The sequence below is a fragment of the Muscardinus avellanarius genome, assembly GCF_963383645.1.
Source record: "Muscardinus avellanarius genome assembly, chromosome: 3".
In the NCBI taxonomy this organism is placed as follows: Eukaryota; Metazoa; Chordata; class Mammalia; order Rodentia; family Gliridae; genus Muscardinus; species Muscardinus avellanarius.
The window spans coordinates 56,343,130-56,357,030 of record NC_137788.1 but is presented as its reverse complement, the minus strand read 5'-3'; the positions used below and the strand labels follow the sequence as shown (position 1 = coordinate 56,357,030).

Genomic DNA, 13,901 nt, shown 5'->3' with positions numbered 1-13,901 from the left:
GTTTGTGACTTCTCAGCGTGGCTGTTTTTCTGGGAGAGAGGCCCAGGTAGCAGCTGACTGTTGCCTGGAGACCTGGGGCCAGCATGGCTCAGCCTCTTCCACGCATCGTGGAACTCGTGATGTTTCCTATATAGGTGGCAGAGGAAAGCAGTAGGTGAGAGACAGCTTGCCAGCTTCTGTCACCTGGCCTCTTGGGACCTCCGCTGTCCTCACTGTGGTGTAGAAATAGCGCTGCTTTCCTCGTGGAGTTGCTGTGAGGACTAGGAAGCTGACATCTCTTACGCACTCTTCGCTGCCTCCATGACCCTGCAGCTGGTGCTGTTGGTGTAGTGCTCTTTTTGACTCTGTTCATCATTAAATGCACTGTTGATTTAATAACAGCAGCCTGGGAACTGAGAAGCCGTACATCTTGACTGTGTAGCAAAAGTAGATTTCACAAGAGTTAAATTAAGATGGGAATGAAGCCGGGTGTGGTGGCGCATGCTTGTAATCGCAGCATTAGGGTAAGGCTGAGACAGGAGGATCGTGGTTTGTGGACAGCGTCAGGTACTTAGTGAGGCTCTTCACAACATAGTGTGACCCTGTTTCAAAATAAAGAATTAAAAAAAAATTGGGCTGGGGATGTAGCTCAGAGGTAGAATGTCCCTGGTGTCCATCGCCAGACCCGCGGAAATAAAAAGGGAATGAAAAGGTCTTTGGGTCAGGGCAGGTGACCTGGCAGTGCAGTGCTGGTGAAGGTACAGAGAGCGCTGGGCCAGAGCTGGTGCTGGTCAGCAGGGGCTTTCCTGTCTGGCACAGCATGGTGGACATCTGAGGGGCCAGCCTTGTGACTTCCAGGAAGTCATTTTATCTCCCTGCATTGTACAGGACGTGCTGAAATGACGCTCCTCACAGAGCACTTGCAGGAATGGGAACTGGGCCTCAGCGACCCTGAGGTGTCACCAGAGGTGAAGCTTGTCTCTCCGCTCAGCAGCCTTCTGTCCTGGCTGCCTCACAGTAGAGCCAGGATCCCCTCCCAGCATCCCGCAATCCCCTTTGCCACAGCCGTCATTCATTTTACTGTCTTTCAGGTTCTACTTCACCAACTGGCACGGAACCAATGACAATGAGCAGTCCGTGTGGCGACACTCTCCAAAGAAGCAGAAAAATGGCTACGAGAAAAAAAAGGTTCCCGATGCAACCCCGCTCCTTGATGCCAGTTCGCTGGAGTACCTGTTTGCTCAGGTGGGAAGTTGGGCCCAGGAGCACCTGGGGTCTGTGGGGAGCGTAGGGCATTGTGCATTGTGGGCTTGGATTCCTGTGCAGCTGAACTTGGGGGTGCTGCCGGCAGGCTGTCCTGCTCTGCAGAAGTCCTGCCACACTGGAGCTGGCCCAGGTGCGAGGAGAAGGCAGAGCTGGGCATTGCACGGGGCTGTTTCCTTTCTCTCAGTCTTCCCTGTGCACGGACAACTCTGTTACCTATGGGTTTCCAGGCCTCACTTCTCTCTTGTTTCCTTTCCCCAACTGCTACCATTTAGCTGGTCATCGGTAGCACCCTACACGCAGAGGGCAGCGGGGAATTGAGGGAAGGTGGAGCTCAGTGGGTTGACGGAGGGACTTCTCAGCCAAGAGACATCTGTGGAGGGAGGAGGCGGCCTCACAGTGGTGGGAGAGTGGGAAGATGAGACCCTATGAAGAAGCCCAAAGAGAAATTAGAACCACCTGTAATTTAATTATGAGATCGATAGCATTTTTCATCTTGTGCTTTCTGATATTAACATGCAAATTTTTATGATGAATTCTGCAGTTCTTGAAAATATTTTATTGCTCCTATCATTTTATAAGCTATTTATTCATCTTTCTTCTATTTATCCCATTTCTTATTCTGTCAATTTCCATTAAAAATATTTATCTTTAACTGGGAATGGTGGCACATACTTGTAATCCCAGCATTCGGCAGGCTGAGACAGGAGGATCGTGGTTCACAGACAGCCTCAGCTACTACTTAGTGAGGCCCTTTGCAACTCAATGAGACCCTGTTTCAAAATAAAGAATAAAAAATAGGGCTGGGGGGGTATATCTCAGGTAGAATGCACCTGGGTTCCATCCCCAGTACCGCAAAAAACAAACAAAAAATATTTATCTTTGCCATTCTAATGACTTCATAACAGTTCATTTATTCAGCAAATATTTACTGCATGTCTGTGTCCCGTTTGCCACAGACGCTAGCACTTGCCAAGGCACTGGAGGTACCAGGGCAAATGAGACAGACACAGTCTCTGCGCGTATCACTTGCAGACCCAAGTCAGACAACAGAAAGTGACAAGCACATAAAATGGCACATAGGTGATGTGTACGAGCTTGTGCGATGCTGCGAAGGACATGCTTTGTGATGGAGAATGTGGGGGGAGTGTGAATGGGAAGACCTAACTCATTTTGTTTTGCTTTGTGGTGCTGAGGACGTTCTTCCTCTGAACTATACTCCCAGCTCTGGTTTATTTTTTACTTAGAAGCAAGGCTGAGTTGCTGAGGGCCTAAGTTGCTGAAGCTGATTTGAACCTGTGATCTTCCTGTCTCGGCCTCCCAAATACTGAGATTACAAGTGTGCGCCACCACACCTGGCTGGGGAGACCTGGTTTAAATAGTGTGATCAGAGAAGGTCTCTAAGGACATGACGTAATGAATCTTGAAGAATCTAAAAGAGGCTGCAGTTCTAAGTAAGGAGTGGGGGAGGTATTTCTTCTTGTAGAGCATCTCAGTAGCAAATGCTGTCAGTAGTCAAATGTCTCACTGCTGACATTTGGGGCTAGATAACTCTTTATCCTGCTGGACCGCTCTGAGCATTGTAGGATGTTCCTCAGCATCCCCGGCTGTACCTCCTGGATGGCAGCAGGACATTTACTAGCATCCTCCCCTCCTCCCAGTTGTGACAGACCAGAGGGTCCTTAGACATTGCCCACTATCCCCTCAGCCCTGGTCGAAGCACCCGGCCTAGAGGGAGCCACTGTGGGAGGAGCCGAGGCAGGGGGAGCTGAGGGCGAGTCACTGTGGCTGGACAAGGGCAGGGAGGTGAGGACGGGCCGGGGAGGCGATGGGCCGTCCTTGCGAAAACTGGTGAGGGGCTATGATTTTACCCTGAGTGAAGTGGGAAGCCTTTCAGAGGGTGTGATTTTTTTTTTTTATTTCTGTTTTAAGTCAATGATGATTCTTGTTCAATTTGAGAAGTGGATTGTGCTGGCTCCAAGAGAACATTCCAGACATACCAACCAGCTTGGAGTCCAAAGCAGTGGTCTAGGCAGAAGAAAGTGCTGGGTGGCTTCGTGGCCATAATGGCAGTGGAGTTGGAGAAAAATGAGTAGATTTGCCATCCCTTTGGGAGGCTGGGTGGATGCAATTTGCTGGCAGATTGGATGTGGAAAGTGAGAGAACCGGAGGACTCAAAGATGCTTTCTGGGGTTCTGTTTTCAGCAGTGTCTGTAGGTAATGGAGTTATTTCCTACGTAGGGAAGACTGGGAGCAAGAGCCTGGTGGAGGGGTGGCGGTCAGGAGCTCTTCTCTGGAGAGGTTGATGGGGCATACACGTGGTGATTATAGATAAATTGAGTAATGAGGCTTGAGTCTGGAGGAAAAGCTGTTGTTTATTTAACTCACTGCTCCTGTCTGGATGTTTTTGGTTTTTCTCAAGTTTTCCCTGTGATATGATAGGTTGTCATGAACAACCTCATAATATACAGGCTTCGGTACATGTCCACCATCTCCTTAGGACATACTTTCACCCATGAGTTTTTATGTCAGAGTTATATCCCCTGGTACAGCGTTAGTTATGGACTGTACATTATCCCCATCCATAGATACCTCAGAACGGGCCTTAGAGATAGTAGAGAAATGAGACCGTGCACAGCCTTCAGGAGATACCATGGAAAAAAATCAGTGATTTTTTTTTTTTTTTTTTGGATTCGCCTTCTCAGGCTTTTTTTTTTTTTGTGTGTGTGTGTGGGTCTGAGGATGGAACCCAGAGGCATTCGACCTCCGAGCTACGCCCCTTGCCCTATTTTTTATTCTTTATTTTGAAACAGGTTCTCACTAAGTTGTGGATGGCCTCACTAAGTAGCTGAGGCTGTCCGCGAACCGTGATCCTCTGGTCTCAGCCTCCCGAATGCTGGGAACCTTCTCAGTTTTACATATCTGCATCTGGGATTTATTCTTTTATCTTTCTTTGGAGCACAAGTCTAAAAGAACAGTGAACCATACCTCACAGATGAGGCATTCGAATTTGACGTTTGGTAGTCTTAGGAATGAGTTACTTGAGGTATCTGTATGGTGAACATTAAAAAAAAATCATAGTCTCCCCCCCCCAAAAAAAAAAACCACCCCCAGCTTTAGATGTTGTTCTGGTCTTTGCACTTTGTCGGAGTAGGTCCTTGTTGTTGGCTCTCTGAAGGTTGTAGAACTGGTCAGTGACCTTTCCTTACCTAAGAGAAATAGGAAGTCCTGTGTTGGACAGGAGAACCACAGCATGAGAACCCTTCATCACAACCATGGTATCTCTTCAGGGAAAGTGAGCTGAAGCGGGAGCCCCTCTCCAGATTCCACATCTGCACCCGCACCAAGCTAAGGAAGGGCTGAGGAGTTCACAGTCCTCAGTCAGTGAAGTCTGATGAGGCACAGTGTTGAGGAAAGGTACCCACGTCAAATCTAGGATACCCTAAACCCCACTCACGAAGCCCCTGGCCCCCGTGTCACTTGGTCCTTCTACTTGGCTTTGCCTTTGTAAACTGCTGACACTAGCTATTTCTATTTCTTTTTCTTTTTCCTTAAATGGAATTTCCATGAGGTCAAAAATTCAATTTGGTTTATTTCTATATCGCTAGCACCTACTGCTAGTTACCAAAATACTGAATGTATGACCGACTGAGTGGGGTTGCTTTATACTTCTCATCTGTTAGAAATGATGATGTCAACACCCACCTCGGGGGGCTGCTGTGAGGGTTTAACAAAATAATAGAAAAAAGGCACCAAGCACAGGGTCTGGCAGTGAGGTTACAGGTTCATAAATGGGAGCCGCTATTGGCATTGTAATGGTCCAGGCCCACGCAGGTGGGCGCTGCTTTTTAGTCTTGTTTTATTTTGAAAGTCCCCATTGGTTCTTGGAATGCCATGTACCCTATGGGGGGGGGTGTGCTCTAGTGATTCAGTTTATTCCTGGAAACACAAATAGCAGCTGTGGAGCAGTGACACATGGTCGGATATGGGATCTTTCTCTTTGTATAAATGCAGTAAGAGTGGGAAGGTGGTCCCCGTCAATTTTAGATGCCCACTTTCTAGGCTAGGCTGTCTAGTTCCTGTCTGGAACTGATAAGTGATCAAACCTTGGCCCATGTCACTTGCCTGTACACACTGCTTGTCAGCATCCTTTAAAAATGGGAGTGTCTCAGGCTGGACATGGTGGCGCACGCTTGTAATCCCCGCGCTTGGGAGGCTAAGACAGGAGGATCACGCAAGTTCAAACCCAGCCTCAGCTACTTAGTGAGGTTCTCAGCAACTTAGTGAGACCCTGTTTCCAAATAAAGTATAAAATAGGTCTAGGTGTATAGCCCAGAGGTAGAAAGCCTCTGGGTTCCACCCCCAGTACCACCAAAAAAAATAAAAAAAAGGAAGTGTCTCCTCTTATAGGGTTCTTTTGCAGTGGACTTTGATGAATGAAGTCCAAGGGCTATATCGAAAGGTATAGAAATATGAAAGTTATTTTTTTTATTTTAATATTTTTGCAGTACTGGGGGTTATGCAGGAGCATATTACCTCTGAAATATATCCCCAGCCTGATTTTACTCTTTATTTTGAAACAGGATCTCACTAAGTTGCAAAGGGCCTCACTAAGTAGCTGAGGCTGGCTGTGAACCCAGATCCTCCTGTCTCAGCCTCCCAAGTACTGGGATTACAAGCGTGCGCCACCACACCTGGCTCAAAAGTTTAAGTCATGGAAAGATGGAAGACAAAAACAGCTGCCCCCTCTTGGCGGGGAGGGGTCCCTGGAAGAGAGTAGCCACAGAAGCCCTTGGGAGGTGGGCTTTTAAACCTTACTAAGGGCCCGGAGGTAGAAAGCCTCTGGGTTCCACCTCCAGTACCACCCAAAAAAACAAAAACAAAAACAAAAAACTTACTAAGGTTCCCCATCTGCTTGCTTGCTTATTTATTTATTTATTTATTTATTTATTTATTTATTTATTTATTTGTTATGGTACTGGGGATGGGACCCAGGGCCATTGTACCTCTGAGCGACAACCCCAGCCCTATTTTTTATTCTTTATTTTGAAACAGGATCTCACTGAGTTGCAGAGGGCCTCACTAAGTAGCCGAGGCTGGCACGAACCTCTATCCTCCTGTCACAGCCTTTCAAATGCTGGGGTTACAAGTGCGCGCTACCACGCCTGGCTCCCATCTGCTCTCTTATGACTGGTTCTGACAAATGTCTTTTGCCTAATTTCAATCCTTAATTTGAATTATTATCTTGTGGGCCGGTGTGCCTTGATCTCCGGGTGCCCACCCGTCCCTCACCTCTCTCATCTCACAGGATGGCCTTTTTAAATTCCTCCTGGTCCCAGGTCCTCTGGCCTGCCTCACTTTCTGTGGTAAGCTCCATAAGGGGGCTTCAGATGCTTGTACAGTACACCAATACCTGGCATAGTGCACAGTGCACATTTGTGAAATAAATGAATTAACCCAGGGAGAACATCTCCTGGGCCTTTTCATGCCCAGCTTTATTGAAAAGGAGCTTTGAAGATGGAGAAGCTACAAGTGTGATTTATCTCATTTCTGCACTGCTTTGCTGGGTAGCACCTCCTGTATCCTCTCAAGATGAATAAATAAAAAACCACAAGTGGGCTCTTGAAACTTAAGTGACGGTTCATTTTTTCTCACCTCTGCTCCAAAGGGACAGTACGATTTGGTGAAGTGCCTGGCTCCCATTCGGGACCCCAAGACCGAGCAGGATGGCCATGACATCGAGAACGAGTGCCTGGGGATGGCTGTCCTGGCCATCTCACATTATGCTATGAAGAAGAAGATGCAGCTGCCGGAGCTCCCCAAGGACATCAGGTGAGTCTGCCTGCCGGCCAGAGAGTAGACCGCAGGGACAGCGCTACTTTACATGCTCTCATACATCTTATTTGACTGCTACCAGTGTTTGCCTGACACCTGCTCTGCAAGACCCAAGTCTTACTTAGAATATGTGTAAAAGGACACACTTAGCATTGTGTCCTGATTTTGAGTGTTGACTGACAAGCTCAGAAATTTGTACTAGGGTGAACTTTCTGGGCTGGGATGCCAATCAAATTAGTGACCCTGCCCCTTTCCTGTGGCCACTGCTGGCCGTCATCTCCATGTTCCTTGTGTGGGGACTGATTAGCTATATACTCGGTTGCCACTTTCTCTTTTTCTGTGACCTCCACTCTAGGCCTTTTCTCTTTCTCTTTCTTTTTCTTTTTTCTTTCCCATGAAGCTAAAGTGAAAAATGATAACTCTTATCTAATTCTCTTTTCATTAACCTAAAAAAAATTAACACTATTTGTTGAGGATGAATCCCAAATTTCACAATGGTTCACTATCATGGGCCCATTGGTATCTCAAGAATTACCCTGAGCAGATGCTGTTCCAGACCCAGGGATAACAGCTGTCCCCTAAGGGGACTTGTTTATTTTTTCAAGGGTTTATATATTCTTCTTAAAATTCTTTCCTGTTCTTACAGTATGCCACTTTATCAGGACCTTGATGATCATAAATCATCTCCCATAGCTGGGCGTGGTGGTGCACACTTGTAATCCCAGCATTCAGGAGGCTGAGACTGGAGAATCACAGTTCGCAGATATCTCAGTTACTTAGTGAGGCCCTTTGCAACCCAGTGAGACCCTGTTTCAAAATAAAAAATAAAGTTGGGGGTGTAGCTCAGAGGTACAATGCCCCTGGGTTTCATCCCCAGTACCGCCAAAAAAAAAAAAAAAAAAAAAAAAAAAAATTCTCTTCCATTAGCATCTAGATGGATAATTAATCTTTCATTTTCTAGTTGATGCATTTAATAATATATCTGGGGCATATTCACCTGGCAGATGATAAGTATTTTGTATTTAGCTTTTGTATGATTTTTCCATTTTTAATAAAAATATGTGCTCTTACAGAAAAATGATCAAACAGGCAAGTAGCACACACCAAAGCATATTTGCTCTTGCCAGGAGATGCTTGCTCTCCACACCTTTTAGACTGTTTTCTAACTGATGTTCAATCTTCACGCTGTGTACATGTGAGTACCAGTGTGCACAGCGGTGAAACAAAGTACAGACAGGTCAGTGTTGCTGCTTGCATTTGAAAATGTGATGATACCTATAGGATTTCCCATCGTAGTGAAATCCATGGAGCAAGTACTGTTCTAGTCTCTCTGTCTCTGTTCATCTCCATCTCCTGATGGTTATCGTCCATCTAACGTCCCTTGAAAGTGAATCCTCCCTTATTTGGTAACACATGCAAGAAACAATCATAGACTTAGGTTTCTTTATATTTTCTGCTATCCTATATGTGAAATGTCCATACCTTTTTTTTTTTTTAAAGCTACAAGAGATATATTCCCGAAACATTGAATAAATCCATCCGACAGAGGAACCTTCTCACCAGAATGCGGATAAATAACGTATTCAAGGATTTCCTGAAGGAATTTAACAACAAGACCATTTGTGACAGCAGCGTGTCCACACATGACTTGAAGGTGAAATACCTGGCTACGTTGGAAACTCTGACTAAACATTATGGGGCTGAAATATTCGAGACTTCCATGTTACTGATTTCATCAGAAAATGAGATGAATTGGTTTAATTCGAATGACAGTGGAAATGTTCTCTACTATGAAGTCATGGTGACTGGAAATCTTGGGATCCAGTGGCGGCAGAAACCAAACGTAAGTGGCTACAGGTGGCTGATCGGAAAAGAACCATCTCTGTCTCATAGGGTATGCTGCTTCCATTGCGGCAGTATCCGTCTGCATGTCACTTACCCCAGTAGACTGAGTTTATTTAAGCTGAGTTTATTTAAGCTAGAGACCACTTATTAGTCATCTCTCATATCATGTGTGTACCAAAAGGCCTAGGTAAATATTAAGTTCTGAAGGGAAAGATAATAACATGTAAAATACATTATAAAACAGTAACAGCAGACATTTACTCAGTCCTTACCATGTGCCAAGTACTTTACTAAGCATTTTTTTTAACATATTAGCTCATTTATTTCTAAAAATAAAACAACTTTCAAGGGGAGTACTGCCCACTAACCCCATTTATAGATGAACCCACAGAAGTACAGAGAAGTTATGAAATTTGCTCAAGGTCATAAGTAGTAAGCTGTTAAGACAAGAGTGAATTTAGGCTCTGGCTCCACGAAATGGGATAGTCAATTTTGCATTGTAAAGTTTCTTTATTGAGGTGTTTTTTGAAAGAGGCACAGAGCAGAGTGGTCTAAAAGCATAAGTTTTATACCTCCAAAGATGTGGTTCAAATTCTAGCCCCACAACTTAGTTTCAGGGCCTTGGGAGGACCATTTTACCCATATTGGTTATATATTATTCCTCTGTCAAATGGAAATATTGTTGGCCCTTAGTATCCATGGAAGGATTGGTTCCAGAACGGTCTGCAGGTACCAAAATATGTGCACGCTCAAACCCCTTATATAAAATGACATAATACTTGCATATAACCTACACATACCCTTCTGTGTATTCTGATCAACTCTAGATTCCTTTTAATACTTAGTATACTGTTCTGCTTAGGGAGTAAAGATAAGAAAAAAAAGTTTGTTCATGTTCAGCACAGAAGCAGACATGGTAAACATAACTTATATTTTCAGTCTTTGGTTGGTTGAGTTTGTGAATGCAGAATCCATGGATGTAGGAACTGTGAATACAGAGGTCTGACTCTCTTTACTGTATCTGACTCATAGAGTTGGTGAGCTACAGAGCATTGATCACAGAACCTGCCATATAATAAATGATGAGCAAGTTACTATAGCTGCTATAATTATTACTTTGTTAGAAGTGAAAAGCGAGCTGGGCGTGGTGTCGCACGCTTGTAATCCCCGCGCTTGGGAGGCGGAGACAGGAGGATCGCGCAGGTTCGAAGCCAGCCGCGCTGGCTTAAGAGACCCTGTTTCCGAAAATAAAAAAGTATAAAATAGGTCTGGGAGTGTAGCCCGGAGGTAGAAGGGCTTCCAGGAACCCCAGTACCACCAAAAAACAAAACAAAAACAAAAACAAACAAACAGAAGTGAAATGCGAGATTCATCTTTTCCTGTTTTATTCTCATGCTAAAACAACAGTGCCTAACACCAAGGGCTTTCTCTGTGGTAGGTTCTGTGTTACTAAGCATGTGCCTAATCGGAAAGAACCTAGTACAGATAGAAGCTCTCTGTTTTATGACTGAAGAAGTGGAGGCTCTAAGAGATGATCAGTCTAGTTAAGTAACTTCAGAGGCAGGAACTACACTCAAAACCTAGTCTCCAGTGCTCATTCTACACAACACTTTTAAACTTGTGCAGATGCCGGGCTTGGTGGCGCACGCTTGTAATCCCCGTGCTTGGGAGGTTGAGACAGGAGGATCGCACAGGTTAGAAGCCAGCCTCAGCTACTTAGTGAGGCTCTCAGCAACTTAGTGAGACCCTGTTTCCAAATAAAGTATAAAATAGGTCTGGGAATATAGCCTGGAGGTAGAAAGCTCTGGGTTCCACCCCCAGTATCACACACACACAAAAATCCCACCAAACTTGTGCAGATACGTATTCTTCTGTGTGTCGATTATTCAGGTGTGGGGTCCATATCTTCTCTAGAAAAGCCTTACTTGGATACTGTCACAAAATCAGGATAGTCAGTAGTAGAAGGGAAAAGCTCGTGTCCTATCATTTGAATCTCAGAGGCATGTGCTATGTGGCATGCCTGTGTTAACACAGGTGCCCACCTGGAAGTGGGTTGCTCGGCTGTGGACGCATGTCCAGGGGGCAGTTCAGGTTCTTTCTGAGTTTGCATGCACATTGTACATCAGGTGGAGGTTTTGGTCAGGGTCAAATTGAGCTCTTTCCTAGATTTGAAGTCCTAAGATTCCCCGATAGAACTCAGTGTCTTGGTCCTATGCCCACCGCATCCCGGTTGCACCGTACATTGAGTCTTGTCAGCTCTCTTCTCTCTGGACCTAGGTCCTGCGTGGGATTGCCAGGAGCGCTGACCTTTTACATCAGGAACTGAGAAAGCCAACTTAACCCTGCCATTTTTATGTATCTTATCAGGTGGTCCCTATTGAAAAGGAAAAAAATAAACTGAAGCGGAAAAAGCTGGAAAATAAACACAAGAAGGACGAGGAGAAAATCAAAATCCGGGAAGAGTGGAACAATTTTTCGTATTTCCCTGAAATCACTCACATTGTAATAAAGGAGTCTGTGGTCAGCATTAACAAGCAGGACAACAAAAAAATGGTGAGTTTGCTCCTCGAACTGGTGACAAGAAGGGGGGACATGGCAAAGAAAATTGCGCAGCACATGATTTTCAGAGTTCCTGTCCCAAAGAGAAAATCTGATGATTGTCTGACTTAGCCAGAAAGTCCCGATTGCAAGACATTATTATGTCAGCATTGAAGTCACACTAGTGCCTTTCTTTGGTTTTGCAAATGTGTACTGGCCTCACAGCTTGCTACTCACTAAAGTCTATTTCAGCATCAACTTTAAAAGTTTATAAAACTTTGCAGATTTGAAGGAAGAGAAAATTAGTGAATGTCAGGGTTCCCCCCTGGTGCTCCCATGTGGCCCCTTGGCTGAGCCTGTGGGTTTTCTGAGGATGGTGGGTTGGGAGCCCCACTTGGCACCTCAGCCGACCACGAGGCAAGTGACAGGCACGCCCAGCAAGCCTCGGGCCCAGGAAGGGGTGTTCGGTGTCACTTCCTCCTTTTCGGTATCACTTGAGGACATGATCTAGACAGGCATCCAGTTTGGCAGGGGAAGTGGGAACTCTGCCAAAGTCAACATGTTTGTGTCACGGGAAGTCACAGCTGACCAAAGGTGGAGAGATCGGGCTGGCGCGACAAGGCACGCCCACAGAGCGCAGGAGTGAACACCAGGGAGACGCCACGACCTGCCCAGGACACAGCAGAGACTGCGTCCAAAAGATAGCACACCGTGCTAAGAAAGTCAGGCGATATGAATTAGGACAGATGGCCACTCTCTTGTATCCAGGGCAACTCCTCTTCCTTGTATTACCTTTTGAAAAGTAGCTCAGCAACGTGTGTTTAAAGCCTTGTTGAAAATATTTGTATGGTCTCTCCATTCAGAAATTCAGGGAATCTGCCAGAAAGCAATATGCAATGCAGGTAGTGGTTTATTAATAGAGTATTTATTCCAGCAGTGTTTGCAGTGTCAAATACTGAAAATGATGCTAGGAGAAGGGGAAAATAGACCATAGTTCACCTGAGTAGTAGAATATTATGCAACTAAATTGCTGATTTATTTTTTGATCTGGAAAAAATGTCTTTATAAAATGAAAATACACGCTTTTAGGAATATAATTAGATGTTAACATAACATTTATTTATGGTAGGATTATAAGAAGCTCTAAATTTTCTTTTTGTATTGTGGTGCTGGGGATGGAACCCAGGGGCATTCTATCCCCAAGCTATACTCCCAGCCCTATTTTTCATTCTTTATTTTGAAACAGGGTCTCACTGAGTTGCAAAGGGCCTCACTAAGTAGCTGAGGCTGGTCACGAACCTGCGATCCTCCTGTCTCAGCCTCCCAAATGCTGGGTTAACAAGCGTCCACCACCACACCCAGCTAAGAAGCTCTAATTTCTTTTTCTGTCTTCCTTTGTTTAAAACAAAAGCCTCCAAGACATTAATTTTATTATTAAAAAAAAAATCGAAGGGAGAAGTAGAAAAGCCCAGAGAGATGTTGGTGAAAAGCTAGAAAATGGAGGGAGAGAGAAAATAATAAATGTTATTTATTGAACATATTACAGATATCAGGCCCTGGGTTATATGCTGTGCTTATGTTCTTAGTCCTTACTTTATTAAGGTACTTAGTGTGTGTTCTTGAGTCCTTGAGCTAACCTAAGATGTAGGGATGTCAGCTCTATTTCAAACAGGGAACCTGAGATTAATCGAGAGACAGAGACACTGTACAGTGTCGCACAGCGAGAACGTGGTAGGGCGTGCCCAGCGCCATCTGGCTGCAGCCCGTGCATCTTGCCTGTGTGGCTTTGGTTACCAAGGTGTCATCATCCCCCAGGAAATGAGGGAAAGATTGGCATGTCTATGGTGTGGCTCTCCAGTGGCCAAACCCTTCAGACTTTCAGCAGAGGAGAGAAGCAGCAGACAGGGCACACATTTTACGAGCTGGCCCTGCTCTATCCAGGCTGACGGTCACATCTGGCTCCCGTTTGGTGGCCTCTTCCTCTGAGTCAGAGCTCACCCTGGCCACCTGGGCCGGCGGCTCTGCCAAGCTGCAGCGCTGCGGAGGGAGGAGGGGTGAGGCAGGAAGAAACAAACACTAGCCCTTAGGCTGTGCCCGGCACTTCCTGGTCTAAGAACTTGACAAATGTCAGCTCTTTCAATTTTCATGTCAACTCTGTAGGGAGATAGATTATTGTTCCTATTTTACAAGGGAAGAAACTAAGGCAAGAAGAAGTTAAATAACCCTCCAAGGACACATAGCTATTAGGTGAAATCATTTAAAATTGCCAATATTTGACCTGTAGAAGTAGTGAGTATGTATGTTTAAACCTAATGGAGATGCTGAGATCTGAACCCGATGGGCTGGCTCCAGAGCGGGTGTGTTAGCCAGGAGTTGGTGCTACCCGGAGCAGCTGACTGCCCTGTCCCTTCTCTGCCCTCCGATCATGCCATCCTTTGACT

General features: G+C 45.4%; 1 protein-coding gene across 1 annotated transcript in view; it reads left to right on the top strand.

The window, feature by feature from the left end:
* JAK1 (Janus kinase 1) overlaps nt 1-13,901 on the top strand; it is a gene marked incomplete at its 5' end in the record, with an annotated part of 59,840 nt that overhangs the window by 14,198 nt on the left and 31,741 nt on the right. The window contains 4 exons of the mRNA XM_080691436.1: nt 1,071-1,224; nt 6,911-7,074; nt 8,578-8,920; nt 11,290-11,475. Of these exons, the coding sequence (XP_080547562.1) occupies nt 1,071-1,224; nt 6,911-7,074; nt 8,578-8,920; nt 11,290-11,475 (847 nt within the window). The remainder of the gene's footprint in view (nt 1-1,070; nt 1,225-6,910; nt 7,075-8,577; nt 8,921-11,289; nt 11,476-13,901) is intronic.